The sequence below is a fragment of the Branchiostoma belcheri genome, unplaced genomic scaffold (assembly GCF_001625305.1).
Source record: "Branchiostoma belcheri isolate BF01 breed outbred unplaced genomic scaffold, Haploidv18h27 scaffold214, whole genome shotgun sequence".
Lineage (NCBI taxonomy): Eukaryota > Metazoa > Chordata > Leptocardii > Amphioxiformes > Branchiostomatidae > Branchiostoma > Branchiostoma belcheri.
This window is the reverse complement of record NW_017803647.1, coordinates 143,112-159,901: the sequence shown is the minus strand read 5'-3', so window position 1 is coordinate 159,901 and position 16,790 is coordinate 143,112. Positions and strand designations below refer to the sequence as shown.

The following is a 16,790-nucleotide window of genomic DNA, read 5'->3' as shown; positions in this document are numbered from 1 at the left end:
ATCGACTTTGCACAATTGATGACTAAATTCTTTAAATCTGCTGCGTTCTATAATAGGGCTATTCAAACATGTGATATATAGTATTAAGTAGAGTGGATTCATTCCTCATGTTAACCGACATCTTTCACACCGCAGTCGTCCTTTAGTAAGTCATCTGGAGCCGCATAGTTCTCGTTTATAACATTTATTCAGCCTGTTACAAACATATGATATATGTAAGTGAGAAAAAAACTATATGAATTATGTAAATATCGACCTAATTTGCATAATCACTAGGAAAATATTATGATTTCATTGTGGCGAGTGGGCAAATGGCAAGTATTATATATGCGTGGCATTTGAAAGTAATGTGAATCAGGATCTCATATGCATAATTATTGATAAGAAAATGCTAGAATAAAAGTTGTTGTTAAAACAAGATTGTCATTGGACAAGGGCTAGCTGGGTGGAGAAGATGATCAAGTAATTTGATACAAATGAGGACTTATTTACATAATGATTCACAGAAATATTTACAATGTGTCAGTCGTAAAGGCGCCGTTGAACTCTAGTTTTTAATCATTACATTGTTCGACTGAAATGTAACCAATACTGCCTAAATAGCAACCACCAGCTATCATTTGGGACTTAGAAGTGCAAGTATCTATATATAACTGATGGATGTTTGTCCAGCAAATACTGGTACCTGGGCGATTCCCTACTCTCACAACAATGTGTGTTTGTCGAGTTCTTTAACGTACTGGAAGTGTGACATAAACGAAAAAAAGTTTATGAGGGACCTGGCAATGTCGCTATGAGCCTTTTCATGGTGTACGTGGTTCAAAGCCTGCTTGTAACTTCGCAAATTCCAAGTTACCGTTTAAAACAGTTTGGGCATTTGTTGTGTTTTCACCATCGATCACTTTCTGCATCTGTACAGCCTGTTCATAGTATCCAATGGCTTGTCTGTGATTACCCAAACTTTGCCAGGCAAACCCCATATTGTTTAGTGTCTCGACGATTATAGGGTGTGAAGCGCCAGGACCAAAAACGCTTTCGGCGATCTCCAACGCCCGTTCAAGGTAGCCGAGTGCTTTACGGTGATCCCCTAGTTCGTTGAATCCCGCCCCCAAGTTCCCGAGACATTGTGCAATGTCTGGATGCTCTTTGTTAGGGCCATGTACAGTCCTGTACATCTCAAGTGCCTTCTGGTAGAAACCTATCGCTTTGCTCATCATCTGCATAATTTCGCTTTGTTGCAACACACCAGAAACACTCATAGCAGAATAGACTGTTCCAAGGTTATTAAGAGCGACGGCAATGCGAGGATGTGCTGCACCTTCACCATGAATACGTCTTAGTATTTGCAGGGAATCTTCATAACAGCTGATTGCCTTTTCATGTTCCTCAAGTTTCCACCAAATTGACCCGAGGTTGTTTAGGGCATTTGCAGTTTCATCATGCGCGTCATAACCGAGTTTTTTTGTCATGTCCAATGCCTGCTGCGAGTAGCTGATGGCTTTGTTATTGTCCAGGTAAATCCACGATGCTGCAAGTGAACCAAGCGCTCCTGCGATGAAAGGATGTACTGCAGTCTCGCCATAGACAGCCCAATACATCTGCAGCCCCAGTTCACGATACCTGATAGCCTTCCTGGGATCCCCCAAGTCATGCCAGACTCCTCCCAGACACGTCAGAGAGACTGCGATATCCCCATGTGCCGTGCTTTGCCCGTAAATGTTCTTTCTCATCTGCAGTGCTTGTTCATAAAATCTAACGGCTTTCTTAAACTCGCCCTGATCATGCCAAGCTAAACCAACGTTATGTAGTGAGGTGGCAATTTCAACATGTGCCGTACTCCTACCATGGACTGTCCTATGCATTTCTAATGTCCGTTGAAAATAGTCTAGGGTCTTTTTGTGGTCTCCAAGCATTTTAAAAGCTAAACCTAGACCATTGAATGCCTCTGCAGTGTCGCGGTGTGCTGTATGTTGGCCATACATGTTTTTGCACAAGTGCAATGACTTCTCGAAGTAGCTGATGGCTTTTGAATAATCAGCAAGTTCATACCAGGCTTCTCCTAGCCTGAGTAGTAACCAGACGACGAGACGATGCTCTGTACGGGAAGGGTAAAATATCCGAAACATTTTCAGAGCCTTCTCGTAGCAATCAATAGCTTTCCTGTAATTTCCTAAACTGGCCCTGGTTCGACCAAGCTCGAACAACAATGCTGCCTGTTCCGGACCAGCCACCGTGTTGCGTAGGGCCTCTTGGTAGCATCTGACGGCCTCCTTGTTATTATTACACAAACGGTACAGTTGCCCCTTTACCACAGGAGAGTTCTTAAACAACTTGATGTGCCCGAAGAGATATTTGCTCCCAAGGGGGGCTATCTCACTTGACATAAGTTCCTTTAGAGGATTTGCTGTGAAGTAATACCTGAACAACTGCTTCACGTCAGAGATGTAAAACACCTTTTGTACGTCACTCGTTTGGCAAATCCCCTTGTCTTGTGATGTTGACATTGCCGACAAGGCTGACAGGTTCTCCTTCTGCCCGCCATTTGCGGTGTAGGTCCTCAGTCTGAGTTCTGCTGAGATGCTGACCAGCACCTTCATGTGATGTGCATTTTCTGCACTGGTAACTCCTTCGACTTCCATATCTTCTATCGTTTTCCAAATTGTAGTCGGTATGATATCCGAGCAGAGTGCCAAACAGTCTACTGCAACTGAGGGGAACCTGTAAATTTCCTTTTTAACATCTAACAGCGCTCCCATCTGTGACCGTATGTCCGTAGACCTCCAGCCATTTTCGCCCATCATCTCCTTGGCTACTCTACAAGCCAATATCGCACCATGAGCCTTTAGTGTCACGGCCACAATGGCGTCAAAGTCATCAACTAAGGCCTGCTCCCCTGCTAGCAAGCAAACATTCGTCAAAACCCCAGCGAGGTGATATCCTTTCTTCAGGTACACGGAGACATCCTTTTCTAAGAGTCCAGCCATGTTCCTTGGGGTGCGGATGAGTTCGCTGCGCGGTTCAGTCGACGTTCCTTGTCTGCCCAGAGGAGTTTTGCTTGCCTTTGGCATGCAGCCGTCGAAGGCAAACCCGCGGGGTGTAACAGAGTCATAGAACCAGTTGTCCTGTGGGTCGTCTGAGTAGAAGTCATTCAGACTTTTTATCCCCATGGCTGGGAGGATTGTTTCTCCCAAGTTAACCACCTTGAGGTGCAGGTAGTGAGTCAGTCGACGGAAATACGCCACATTTGCTTCACTTTCCTCCTCTACCAAGATGGCAAACTCCAGGTCTGAGTATGGAGTTACCAGTCTTGTAGCCTGTGAACCCAAACCTATCAGGGCATACTTACAGGGAGGGGGACCCATCACTGAGATACACTCATCTACAAGCTGCCCAATGAAGTCCTTTCTTTCTTTTGCAATTTTCTCAAACATCTGTGTGACAGCGTCAGCCCGCTTGGCTTCTATCTCTCTTGCCAGCTGGCTTTCCTCATCATAGATGTAAGGGTTCAACTCCTTGTCGATAGTTTCCATCTCCTGTTTGATTCGGCCTCGCATGTTCTCAATGTCATCCTTATGTTTGCGACTTTTGTCAACACTCACTCGTTCAAGACTATCTACCTTTAAGGCGTGCATAAGAAGCAAGATTTCTGTTTCTTGAAGTGACTTTTCAAGATTGGCCCCATTCCCTGACCTTGCCACTGCTGCATGGTAGAGTGCTGCCGCCTTGACAAAGTCTCCCCCGTCTCCTGTTTGACAGCCTCTCCTGCAGTAGACATCGCCCAACTTGTGTAGGGGCGAAACTTCTTTCTCATACTGTTGAACAGTAGGATCTGTAGGGTAACAACAGTATCTATACGTGTTAACTTACAAATACATATATGTAAGATGCACATGTTTGACATACATGTACTAGTAATGTCAGGGTAGACATTCGCCTGTTTACATGAGACTCAAGAACAAAAAGTTCTGACAGTTCTTTGAAGCAAATGTCTCTAAATTTACCGATCGAGATCTCTACCGACATACAGTATCGTCAATTCTGCCTGATTGCAATCTCTAATTAGATATTTTTATTTGATTATCGCATTGATGTTTAGCATGGAAATCAGATAGATGATTTTAATGCTCACAGAACTGTGTTTATATTTTATTAGAGCAAGTCTGTTCTAATCTTAAACATGGTACCGGTAATCTTTAGAACCTTGATGATGTGTAGACTAATTTCACTGCTAAGATAAAACAAACGGCGGTTCCGCGTTAAGCACTAGTAATTTTTCTACAGGGGAACACTGTATTTGGTAATTGAACAGGTTGGGTTCGATTGACGATTAAAATATGTTATTTCCTACCTCTGACATGTACAAGCCTGAGTGCTGCTGCAAAGTGCTTCTCTGCTGAGTCCAGGTCTCCCCTCTGTACAGCCTCCTCACCTTTCTGCAGGTGTTGGTCGTACTGCCTGGAGAGGATTTACAAGCAATTTTGACGTAGGTCCTTGTGAATAAGTGTTTATAGATTTATTTTTATAGGTAATTGAGCTAACGTTGTTCGTGTAGGAGAAAATAAATGATTCATTCTTCAGTTCAAATGCTATAGTCTTAATTGGTTTTATTTAACTCAAGAGAAAGGAAAAGACAGCACGAATCGCTTAGCCGTACAACAGATTGATTGACGTCACTCACCTTGAATTCTCTGCAGCAGTGAGGTCCTGACTTTGAAGTGTACTCGATGATTTGACGTTTGCAGCGTGAGGACCAGTTGACAACACACTGCTTGTCTTCTTCTTGTTCTTTAGGATCATCTACAAATAAGAATCTCATTTGACCCATGTTAAGAAAAGAACAAAAATTCTTGATTTAAACGCACTTGATAGTAAACTGTACTACATTGTTTGAGTAACGAAGAATCCCCTTCCGTTGTCACTGAAACTGTTAAAGTTAGTTAAGAGCCTTCCCACATCAAGTGGCGCATAGGGCGGCGCCCATCTACTTTTTCAATAGCCCTGGGTCACACAGCACAATATCCACCGTGGCTAGTCTACTGGTAGTGATGTGAGTGTTTAACTCCCATACCTTTCCCAATTGCTGAGTGCTTAGCAGAGAAAGCATTACCATTTTTAAAGTCTTTGGTATGACTCGGCTGGGGATCGAACTCACGACCTACCGAATGCAAGGCAGGCGAGTACTTGGATATTGCATCGGTAAACGCAGCCTGTGCACCCGCAAAATTAAGAATGTGTGCAACATGATACCGCCTCACCGTAAGTGAAGACTATAAGGCACTCAGTAAACACAAGGCGGTTGAATTACCTTGGCAAACACGACATCTTTTATGTCAAAGGGTTGCTGCAAACCTGTGTCCCGTTGGTACACATGTACAGTGGGTAATATGAAAAAGGAAGTGGGCAAACTTATACTACTGTAGTATACTATACTGGATGGCCACCCTCTGAGGGGGTGGGCGTTTAATACTGGGTTTTGCAGAATCGTTATTAATGCGCGCTTTTTGCCGGCTATCGTACAACTCACCAACGGACCAAATAGCAGGACAAACCCGCCTACCAAACCCAGTATTAAAACGTCCACGTAGGTCTGCACCGTGAGGAGGCTAGGGGACTTTAAAGTCATAACATAGGAGATATGCTTGGTTGTATTTAAGTGTGTAGATCAACTTTAGGCTTGAGTTTTATTCACATCTGTGAAGAACGTTAATAAGGATACCCAAACACAGAAAATGTGTGTAACGGCGTGTATTAAGAAGGTGAAGACTTACCCGTCTCCTTACTTCTTGTATGTTCTTCCTAACTTTTGCTGCGTACAGTAAGCGATGTGTGAGGACGGTTTTCCCATGTGGATCGTCACATCGCTCCAGGGCTGTGCTGTACAGGGCTGTAGCCTTGGTCAAGTGCCTGGGCTCCTTTAAGTCTCTTCCTCTCTTAAGGTTCACGTCTCCGAGACTTTTTATAGACTCTACTTCGACCAGATTCTTCTCCTCCGCTATTCCGTCTACAAGAACCTTCGTGTAGCCACTTAAGATTGAGTCCATATGGCCACCGTTAGCCCTTTTCGTATCCAAATCTTGAAAGATTTCTGAAGTCCTTAAAACAGAGGTAACGCTTGTTTCGGCGTCCGAGGCAGCTATGGGAATTTGTTTCCTGAGTCTCTCGGCGAGTTTGATCCTATGTTGGAGTGACTCACCTTCCCCCGGGTCCTCACACCGGAGCAGCGCGGCCCTGTACAGGTTCAGGCCTCGCGCCAAGTTCCGCGGAGCTTCGGTCTTGTGGAGTCTTCCTTTCTCCACGTTCAAGTCTCCCAGGCTCTTCAGTACTTCCACTTCCTGCAGTCTGTCCATGTCAGACATGGCGGCCAGAAGGGCGCGGCCGTACCCCGTCTCGGCCAGGACGTACCTGTTAGCCGTCACAAACCTCCGGCATTGCACGTCTACAGGGCGAAGGGTCCCCGCAACACGCAGTATGTTCGACATTGTGATCAGTCTGGTAATGATATCCCCATAACAGATCACTAACAGGGTCTAGAAACGACTTTGAGTCGCCACGTAAATGCGGAAGTGTGGGCAGGGGGAATACCAGGTGCGGTTGTGACGTCATCTAGTAGTCAGGGATGTCTTCACTGTTGAACTTTGAACTCCCACCGTTACAGAGCTGCCTGTACTCGTCGCTATACATTATACATGCTATAGGACGGCGTCTTGAAATTGCAGTTAGTCTTTTACAGTGTTGGTACGTTTTTGTGGTGTATAAAGTTAAATATTCTGAGGTGTACTGTCTGTCGGTTGTTTGTACACTTTGCAAGTGTAAAGGAACGGTGAAAACAACCGGTACCGTTACATTTTTATTTCAGTATGTTTTCAATCAATCAATGGTTTATTGGCGACTCAAATCAACCATACAGTGGCAGCCCTTAAGCTGAATTACAGTATGGCATTACAACAAGAGAATTTTTACACGTAGTTATACCATTAATACGCAATCAATACAAGTTAAAAAGCCTTACATTGGGCCTGCACATATACACATATTAAAACCATTTAGTTAATTTGTTAAAACATATAAATACAACTATCTAGCAGGTAATCATGGTAGATGGTTAACACCCGTGCGTGTCATGTCTCATTAAGTAGATCAACCATGAAAGGCAGTGTGGTCTTGCGATACCTCTCAGTTCTACATTTGAATTGTGTTACATTATGTTTTGATCTAAGGTTCCTGCCATGCAGACTTACACGGTTGGGGGGTAGCCATGTCGAAAAAGTTGTAGAATTCAGTAGTGAAGTAGCAAACTTATAACATAGCTCATGTCGTATCTTGCTAAGTGATACGAGGGACAGTTGGTTCAATGCTGTACTGTAGCTGACAAAGTTTTGAACAAGAATTATGCGACAAGTTCTCTTTTGTACACTTTCTATCATCCTAGATTGGGCACGAGTGATACCAGGGTGCCAGACAGGGCATGCATATTCTAATATTGGCCGTATGAAGCAACAGAAGCCTAGTGTTAGATCTGTACTGTCCAAACCATGTCTCGTAAGCACTTTTAACATGATAATACGTACCCATGGTACCAAGCACTAACGTGAACTGTACCCAATATACATGTAAACATTCGTATAATATGTAAACTGTAGTCAAAACAGAACACTTACATGTTGGAAACGGTATGGTGCATCAGTATCGCATATGTTAATTTCCGTTAAAGAAAAGCGTTGACTTATAATCAATTGCAGGAAGAAAACTAGCATAAAAAATCTGATACGTAAGCATACCTAATAAGTTAAAACTTGATCAAGGACTTACAAATAATTCTCATTGATTATGGAAATAAGATCCTTGTTTGCATCAATTATATCTGTTGATCATATTCTCAACCTAATAAGATGATATCTCAAAAATTAGGTGCTTAATAGGTGCTTACTTACATAATTTATATCTGCCGATGTGCCTTTTGCTCTCAATCACATATGTCCCGAGTTTCAATAGTCCTATCCTGGAACGCAGCAGATTTATAGCATGGTGAAAGTAATTATATGTGATATTTGTGTACAATATCAATAACTTTATGTAGTGGTTAAGCAAACCTGGTGTTAAAACGACGCAATTCAGACATTGTTCCCAATTTGAAAGATGAAAGAATTAAACACCGCTAAAAATTTCACACAATCTTGTGGACAATTTTCTTCGTGGAATAAGATTTTTCTTAGTTGTTCCCCCTTTGCAATATGATTTAAAAGCAGTTTTTTTAATGATTAATATATTACATAAAGGATTATATTTGATATTAGCAGTGTTATTTCAACCAAAAGATAAATAGCATTTCATATGTAAAAATTACTTTTTTCGTGTTTTGCGACAAAAACAAGCAGGCATTTCGATTTGTATAATCCGTCTAGACGTCTACGTATTTTGTAAATGTAAAATTTCTTTTGGCCTCGAGCTACTATGAAATAACATGTTTATATTCATGACGCTTGTATCGGATAAAAAAGGCGACGTACACATTTCTAAGCGCTTAGATTTCGTCAGTGTAACACCGTGCTTCTTTTCTGCTCAGGGACCTGACAAGCGGCGTCATGTTTGGATGGCAGCAACAGTCCCTGGCCGGGGACACAGGAGGTACGTAGGGTGTTTCAGTATAAACGTGGAAAATTTGTCGCCTATTTCTAGTTCAGATAGAAGATTCGCATAATCATCAACTTTAAACGAGATGTTTTCATTTGCGCCTTTGATTGGAAAACCTTCCATTGTCTTAACTTAAACTTAGTAGAATGATATAAAATTCAATTCAAATTAAATTTGATTTGATTTGATTTAAAAACTCACTTATTTCTGACAAGCAAGCTCCTGAAGCTATTTCCAGCCGAATTCATGAATGTGTTCATATTCCGTGACCATATCTCTTATCGCGTAAATAGATAAAAGCAACAACAACAACATAAGACAATAAAAACTTAGACTATGATAATTATCTCCATTTAAAGATTTTTCATGATTCTCTGGAAGGAAGTATCAATGCTTTTACGTTACAACAGAGGCGTCACTCCCCCGATTGTTTTCTAGATGACGCTTTTCAACTCACCAAGTATTCTTATGGTGCGTTTTAAGAATCGAATGATTTGATGCCAATCATGAGATGTTAAACATTTCACATCATACTAGTGGCAGTGGCGTAAGGATGTAAGCACATATCTTGTATTTTCCACAGGCACCCCACACATGCATCAGTCTAAGACTAATTGGAGGTCAGTTGCGGACGCCATCGCGAATACATCCAACCCTATGTACGCCTCTTTTCTAGGTAAAACGTTTCCTTCCTCATTTTTTAGGGAGGGGGTGGTCTAGTGTTAAGCAATTTCGGTACCAGACCAAGGTCAATATTGTACAGTCAATATGTGGCGAATTTTTACATTATATTTCTATTGCACATCCATTGTACAAGCAAGGTACAACACGTTGCAACTTCTACTACTTTTAATCCTTATACCTTGGCAGACTGAGTAATTCGTACACAACTAAAACTAGTATTTAACTGTGCCTGTGCATGATATTTCAGCCAAATGACCTGAAATTTGGTACAAAGTTAGGCTGGAAAAATGTGCTTAGATATTTAGATATATTTTGGGCGCCTCCCGCCTAAGGTATGAAATCTCAATGATAGACCTACGGATTGTTTAGAAATTGTCGATGTTGTACATGCGAGTGTAACTTACAAATGGCGATTGTTGCACAGGGGTACCTATCAAACATTCCATGTTTTTGCAATGGGGAGATTTGGAACGGTCCAATTTACAGGGAGGGGGGATTTTCACAGAATCGATTTCCAAAAGAAGTGAAGCATTTGTAATGATGTACTGATGTTTTGTTTTGTAAACCTGATAATGATATAGTATACACATGTTTGTGTATTTGCATTTTGCTAAGATGGTGTTTGTTTACTTCACAATATACACATGTCTGTAATTCGGATGTAGTATTTGTAAGTCATCTAATGTTTTAAAATTTGCATCTGTGAATGTTCTAACGTTATCCGCATTTGCCGTGCCAGCTGGACCCATCGTTCCGCCAGGTCTACCCGGGAGCCTTGTCGGACCAACTGGAAGACCATCAACGGGCAGCGTTCACGCAGGTAAGAGTCTGATTTTTTTTTCTAACGGTGTACAGAGTTGTGACCTTAAAATGGTACACGTTTGCTTTTATTCATTACCTTCGTCAATAAGGTTATGGTTTGATAGCGTTTGCCTGTATGTGATATCTCAAAAAGCTTTGGAAGGATTGTCACGAAGAAGAAAATTAGATTAGGTTTTGGACCTTCCGGTTTCTTTATACTGCATGAGAACTTCCAGTTTTGGTATTTTGTGGATTTGATGGGTCATATTTTTTTAATATCAGATAGCTCTTGGTGACGTCAAGAGGTGGTGAAGGTTTAGGCCCCCTATGATCTTTTTTGGAACTGCAGGGACCCATTTTGTGCAATGTTGACGTAGCTTTTAACTCTTGTTCCTATAACCAGGATGACTGTGTAAAGCCTCACATGTTTCTGCACGTGTGTTCAATGCTTATGTAAAATATTTGTAGTGACTAAGATGCCGGATATGTTCCATGCCGGAAATCAGTACATCCATATGCAAATTCACGGGGCAGGAAATTCCTAAACAGAAACCTAGGGAAGACGCCACTACAGAGAGGCCCTAGGGAATAAATCACAACACAGAAAATGGGGACGGTACCCATGAAAAAAAGGTCCTAAGAAGCACATCCTAGCCAAAAACAGCCAGTGCAGTGGGAATTGCCCTTGGCATTGTTACATTGTGTGCTGTGATATAGTACGTATACAATGTTTTATATACACATTATATACATTCATATACACATTAATTACTTTATTCGTGTCGTTATGTTACAAATTGGAAATAAATGTATTACAAAGTTACGCATACAAAAATGTTTGGATAATTTCAGATCATGTCATTTTTGTATATTAAAATAAATTCTGGTATAGGAAACAACAGAGATCTCCATATATATATATAATAATTAATGTTTGGTATTTTGATTAGGAAATTATATTCATCCAACTTGGGCGTTTCAAATAAAAAAAGTTGTTCCTTCTGCAATGTCATTATATTTCAGTCCATACCAATGACCCACACATTCAATTTTATGTGCCTAAGACCTTCAAAATGTTAGTTTTAATGTTCTTTTGATCGCATATCGTACTTCTGTTATGTGTCTTATTCTTTGTAATGCCTTCAGGGATACGCAAGAGAGATATCAAAACTTCTTTAATCGTTGTTCTTACAGGTACATCCCTCGATGAGAACGCAAACAAGAAAAGACGTTGGCGTCTCTTCAAGAAGATGTTGAAGATCCACGGCGTCATTCTTGTTTTGTTCATATCAATATCATTGTCATATTTTGCAGGTCAGCTTCTTTATTGATTTACTAATTTATTTTCGATTACTGTATTTCATGGTGATACTGAAAATGCAGCAAACTTACATTCCTCTCTCTCTCTCTCTCTCTCTCTCTATTTTTAACGCAGTCAAAGTCAGCTCTCTTTCGTCGGAGGTGACAGAACTTCCTTCAGAGATAGCCAAACTTTCTCTGGAGATGGAAAACCGCTTCAAGACGATGGAGTTGCGACTAAAAGACCTGGAACGTGAGTTAACACAAATTATTTCTGCATTCATTTAAATTACAACAACACTATACACATAATACTATGCCTAATATATTATTTACAAGACTCAGTGTGAAATTACGCAATAAATACAATTTGAAACAATACAAACGGAAATAATTTTTGTTATTTTCATACAGACCAACCGCTGAGAATTGTTCTAGTATTCCTCACATTTCATGCTATGGATTATTACTAATACCAGTTTTCTTATTAGATCAATCAATGTCAAATTAACTGTAAAAGTGAATACAAAGTTTGAAGTTTGCGTTTGAAACTGGAGATTTTGTTTTCCTCAAGGAATGACTGGATATCCAGGAGAGAAGAAGCCTATGGGGCCTGCTGGTCCTGTTGGACCGCCCGGGCCGCCTGGGGAAAGGGGACCCATCGGGCCCGCTGGTCCTGGATCTGTTGGACCACCTGGGCCTCCTGGACCACCAGGGGAAAGGGGGGCCAGGGGGCCTGCTGGTCCTGGACTTATGCCACCATGGGAAGAGGAGGGAGGCATAGGTGACCCACCTATGCCACCATGGGAAGAGGTGCTCTTCGGGCCTGCTGGTCCTGGAACTTCCAAGGCTAATTAAAAGAGAGACACCATTGTCTTATTGATGTGTTATTTAGTACCGGCGACACCAGTCTGTTTGATGTGTCATTTAGTGCCAGGGACAGCAGCCTTGTTGGTGTGTCATTTAGTACCGGCGACATCAGTCCTGTTGTTATTTAGTACCAGGGACAGGAACACCTGTCTTGTTGATGTGTTATTTAGTACCACGGATAGGGACAGCAGTCTTGCTGATGTGTTATTTAGTACCAGGGACAGGAACACCTGTCTTGTTGATGTGTTATTTAGTACCACGGGCATGGGCATCTGTCTTGCTGATGTATTATTCAGTACCACGGATAGGGACAGCAGTCTTCTTGATGTGTTATTTAGTACCAGGGACACCAGTCTTGCTGATGTGTTATTTAGTACCAGGGACAGGGACACCAGTCTTGTTGATGTGTTATTTAGTACCGGGTACAACAGTCTTGGTGTGTTATTTAGAATCAGGGACAGCAGTCTTGTTGATGTGTTAGGTACCGGGGACAGCAGTCGTGTTGGTTTTTTTTTATTTAGTACCAGGGACAACAGTCTTGTTGGTGTGTCATTTAGTGCTAGTGTCAGGCACAGCAGTCTTGTTGATGTGTTATTTGGTACCAGTGACAGCACTTTTATTGTTGTGATATTTAGTACCAGAGACAGTGTGGAAAACAATCAACTAAGTACTGACGACAATAATATGAATTGCAACTTTACCTTTGCTCAGGGAAGTTTTGCTGACTCTTTCTATGAGCCAGGGACAGTAGTTTCGATAAAGAGTCGATACATAGTTATTTATATAACATTGTTATTGCAATACAATATTACGAACTGTAAGTACATGTATTAGATCAGAGATTGGTTGTTTTCACCTTGTCATAGATGTTTCTGTAAGTCCTTGAACATCTTAAGAATAAAGATTCTGTAGTTGATTATCATACAGAACAATTTATAGCATTATTCTAATCCCCTTCCCCGGAGGTAAAACTTACGAGTGAAAAACAAAGTGGCTTCGTACAAAATGACATGTACATGAGACAGATTATACGCCACAAAACATAACAGTTTGAACTGCAAACAACAGGCTTATCCAGATTCCAGGCTTTGCTGTGCTCGCAGTGTTCAAGTCCCCGTTACACAGGTCCTCCTGACAGCAGTACGTGCAGGTCTCGGCAGGTGGCGCCTGCAGACAGGTCTCCTCACACTCCTCCTCACAGGACCGTTTCCACACATGAGCGCCAACGGCTCCGGTACGGCGAGTCTGTGAAGGGCAACATTTTCATCTTGAAATTTGCATCTGCTTCTATAGAGATAAGTACCATGGCTTGTAAAATTCTCTTGATTAGGTCGGATTATATACATGTATATCAAATCATTGAAAATATGATTACAAGTTTGAACTACATTATCTGATAATTATTTTTCGTATTGCAGTACGAGTCGTATAACTATTATAGAAGTAATATTTCTTTTAAATATATACGGAGTGTTAACTTCAGCAAACATCATATTAGGCCGCATTGAGTTTGATATGAGACCCTCACGCATAGATCAACGCCAGTTTTGGAAAAAGGGAAAGTTAGGCCAGTTTGTCTTCTGAAACAGGACAACATGTTGAATTTACCTCCCGTTAGAACAATTATTCAAACATTTGAAGATTGCTACATCGAATATTTACATTATCTCAAAGCATATATTTCTCTGGGACAAGGCACTATCCAACCGACCAGGCATCCGCTTATGGTGACCCCTACAACGAATCGTGAAGGAAAATTAGTAGTATTTGACGGACATGTAACCACTTTCTCATTGGTCGCCTGAGCCGCTTATTGCCACGCTCTCATTGGTTGAACTGCTAATTGTGTTGGACAACAAGGATCGTGACCGATACCAGGGCTATGCCATAATGGGTTAGTGCAGGTGTATGCTAAGACATACCATACAGTGTCCTGAGCAGCCTGTGGTCTGTACTGACGAGTTGACGGTACGTTCACAGCCCGCAGCGGACTCTGCCACTTCACCGTCGCACACGTAACACTGGAAGTCCCCGGCCGTGCTCCCCGTAGCGGCGGTGCTGTTCGCGTCGCCTGACGAGGCTGGTTCCGTCGTGTTTTGGGCCAGTGTGACAGTGGCCAGCACAGCTAGAACGCAATAAAAGTTAGCAGATCTGAAAAACTGATTCCGTGAAACCTGTAATGTGTAAGGTTTTTGTCAAAACGCTAAAAAAGCTCATTGAATCGACTGTATTTAATGTAAGACTGATACTTTATATCATACAATACAATCATACATATACCTACGTTGTGACGCTTTTATTTGAAGATCTTTGAACGATATCTGAATAGTCCGCTTGATATGAAAGCTGTTGGGTAGCAAAATAATTTGATGTACTCTAAGCTAAAGCTATCAAGAGTCTTTTCTGGCTACCAATTTTTACAAAGAATTGAATATAACGCTGAGGACGGTTAGCCCGGAGTCCAGCCTTTTAGCTTTAGTAGTTCTACCCCCAAGATCCGCTACCCCGCTAACAAGCAGAATAACGCTAGCAAGGCTGGACTCCAGGCTAGCAAAGCTGACTTTCCGGACCGTTTCGCAGACACGCGAGCACCCACAGTAGTGTGTACTCTCTAGCAGGTGGGGCCTCTTCAGGAAAACGTAACGCTTTCTCAAGTGTTGCCTCTTACATAGTAAAGGCGGTAAATACGTGCATGTGTGCAAAGCTTTCCAGCTAGGGTTCAACGGCTTTGTAAGTATATTGTGGCCGCGAAAACATTGGCTCAGCAATCAGAGGGATTTTCAACACTCGTAGTGCAAAATGCTTTTTCGTGGTTACAATTTCAGTCAAACAAAACCTAAAAGTGCAACATTTTTTCTCATCTATACTGCTCAGAAAACAGAACTACCCACTGCAGATAAGCATGAAAATCAAAGTACATGAATTTACTAAACGGTGCATGCGATTTGAAACTTCCTGCGCATGCGCACTTGCCTCTTGTAGGAGCGTCCACACCGGGATACATTTGTATTTATATATGGAGTAATCTAATGCTATTGATGGCACGATGATATTACAGTAATAACGCATGACCAAGTGCCTTGTTCTCGCTCTATTTCTAACTCTAGCACTATCCACAGACTAAGAGAGGCGACAGTGCAGAAAAGGATCCGTTCAAAGTACGAAATGGTGTCAAAGCAAACAACCATCGATCAAGCAATTTCCAGACATGTATATCTATGTGTACTTGTGCTGCTTTGTTTGTCAAGAGGTAATTCATTCGTCTCAAACAATAACCAAACAGCAGTTCCACTGCACATTAGATTGTTCAAGGACTTTTGATATTCCACAGACCTTAGAGAAAGTGACTCCGGATGGAGTACTAAGCCACTCAACTCACGATGTTGAGTGTTTTTGGATTAGTCATCAACCGAACATTGACGTTCATACTTTAAACTCTCATGTACTTCATAAAGATTTAAATCAATACCAAAAACTACGCCACGGGAAGTCCTTGAATATTTGCGTCACAGTGTAACGATTATGGGGAGGTACGTATCGGCAAAAGGGTTTCTTAGTAGTCATTTTTGAGGCAGAAAAAAAGAGGACATCATTATAATGAAAGACTTAAAGTTATGACAAGCTTTGCATAAGATCTAACTCTCCTGAACGTTTAGTAGTCATTTCTGAAAAGGAAACAAACTTTCACAAAAGACTACGTCTACAATATCATTCGACTTGCAGAAGATCCATCCTTCCCGAGAGTTATGTTAAGGTTTTGGTTGAAATTTCAGGCAAGCTAAGAGAAAAGCAGAACTTGATTGTCCGTGGATTAATTTTTTGCAACGCTGTTCTTAAAGTAAGGAGACACTTATTTCATTAAGTGTGTTCTAATAAATTGTGGTCGCAAAATTACACCTGCAGTGATTGCAGGAATTTTACTAAACGCCAGCAATATACACTGAATGTATGTCTTGATACGTTTTTCCTGCTTTTAAAAGAACCTCCTATCTCTCCTAAGGCATTTCTATGGAATCATTGCATTCTAAACATTGTAGTGAAAAACGGGGCTTCAAATTGTTTCGGCCTACTATATTTCACAACCGCACTACAACATATATGTCCGTTTTCGATCAAACAAACAAAATCAGAGATTGAAGAATTTCAACATACCGACACTGAGGAATCCAACCAGCCAAGATGCAATCGCCATTTTCCCAAGATGAATCGACAGATTATACGATCATCAAACTCTTTAAAATAACGTATTCGTGGTTACGATGTAGGAAAGAGGTTGAAATTAGCTGACAACCTCTCAGATAATGACCTTCGCGTTCCGTAGATAACAGCATGCGGTATAGGCAAAAGACTTTTTGGGCAGATGTATACGTACAGGACTACTCGTCGCCAACCTACAACCACAACTGGTACCTCTTTCCACACAACACAACACAACACTTGAGCGACTTCTCTCCCTAATTAGCAGGACACTCGAGAAACGGCGGGTGGATTTTCCACATGAGTCA

The 16,790-nt window shown here is 41.5% G+C and overlaps 3 protein-coding genes and 1 long non-coding RNA gene across 4 annotated transcripts; 2 read left to right on the top strand and 2 right to left on the bottom strand.

Annotated features, from left to right (window-relative positions):
* Window positions 1–385: 385 nt before the first annotated feature.
* On the bottom strand, window positions 386–6,537 carry LOC109469977. The gene is made up of 4 exons (XM_019768739.1): window positions 5,769–6,537; window positions 4,679–4,797; window positions 4,349–4,467; window positions 386–3,829 (listed from the first exon to the last, which is right to left on the bottom strand). Exons 1-4 carry the CDS (start codon window positions 6,477–6,479, stop codon window positions 804–806), a joined length of 3,975 nt encoding a protein of 1,324 aa, XP_019624298.1. The 5' UTR covers window positions 6,480–6,537; the 3' UTR covers window positions 386–803.
* A 2,023-nt stretch (window positions 6,538–8,560) lies between these two features.
* LOC109469984 lies at window positions 8,561–10,136 on the top strand. The gene is made up of 3 exons (XR_002140227.1): window positions 8,561–8,625; window positions 9,215–9,307; window positions 10,055–10,136. It is a non-coding gene; the product is annotated as an uncharacterized LOC109469984 (long non-coding RNA).
* A 1,185-nt stretch (window positions 10,137–11,321) lies between these two features.
* Window positions 11,322–12,926, top strand: LOC109469983 (collagen alpha-1(I) chain-like). The gene is made up of 3 exons (XM_019768744.1): window positions 11,322–11,430; window positions 11,552–11,668; window positions 11,990–12,926. Exons 1-3 carry the CDS (start codon window positions 11,367–11,369, stop codon window positions 12,271–12,273), a joined length of 465 nt encoding a protein of 154 aa, XP_019624303.1. The 5' UTR covers window positions 11,322–11,366; the 3' UTR covers window positions 12,274–12,926.
* Window positions 12,927–12,958: 32 nt separating this feature from the next.
* LOC109469982 lies at window positions 12,959–16,667 on the bottom strand. Its single transcript, XM_019768743.1, has 3 exons — window positions 16,438–16,667; window positions 14,208–14,410; window positions 12,959–13,530 (listed from the first exon to the last, which is right to left on the bottom strand). Exons 1-3 carry the CDS (start codon window positions 16,475–16,477, stop codon window positions 13,312–13,314), a joined length of 462 nt encoding a protein of 153 aa, XP_019624302.1. The 5' UTR covers window positions 16,478–16,667; the 3' UTR covers window positions 12,959–13,311.
* Window positions 16,668–16,790: the final 123 nt, after the last annotated feature.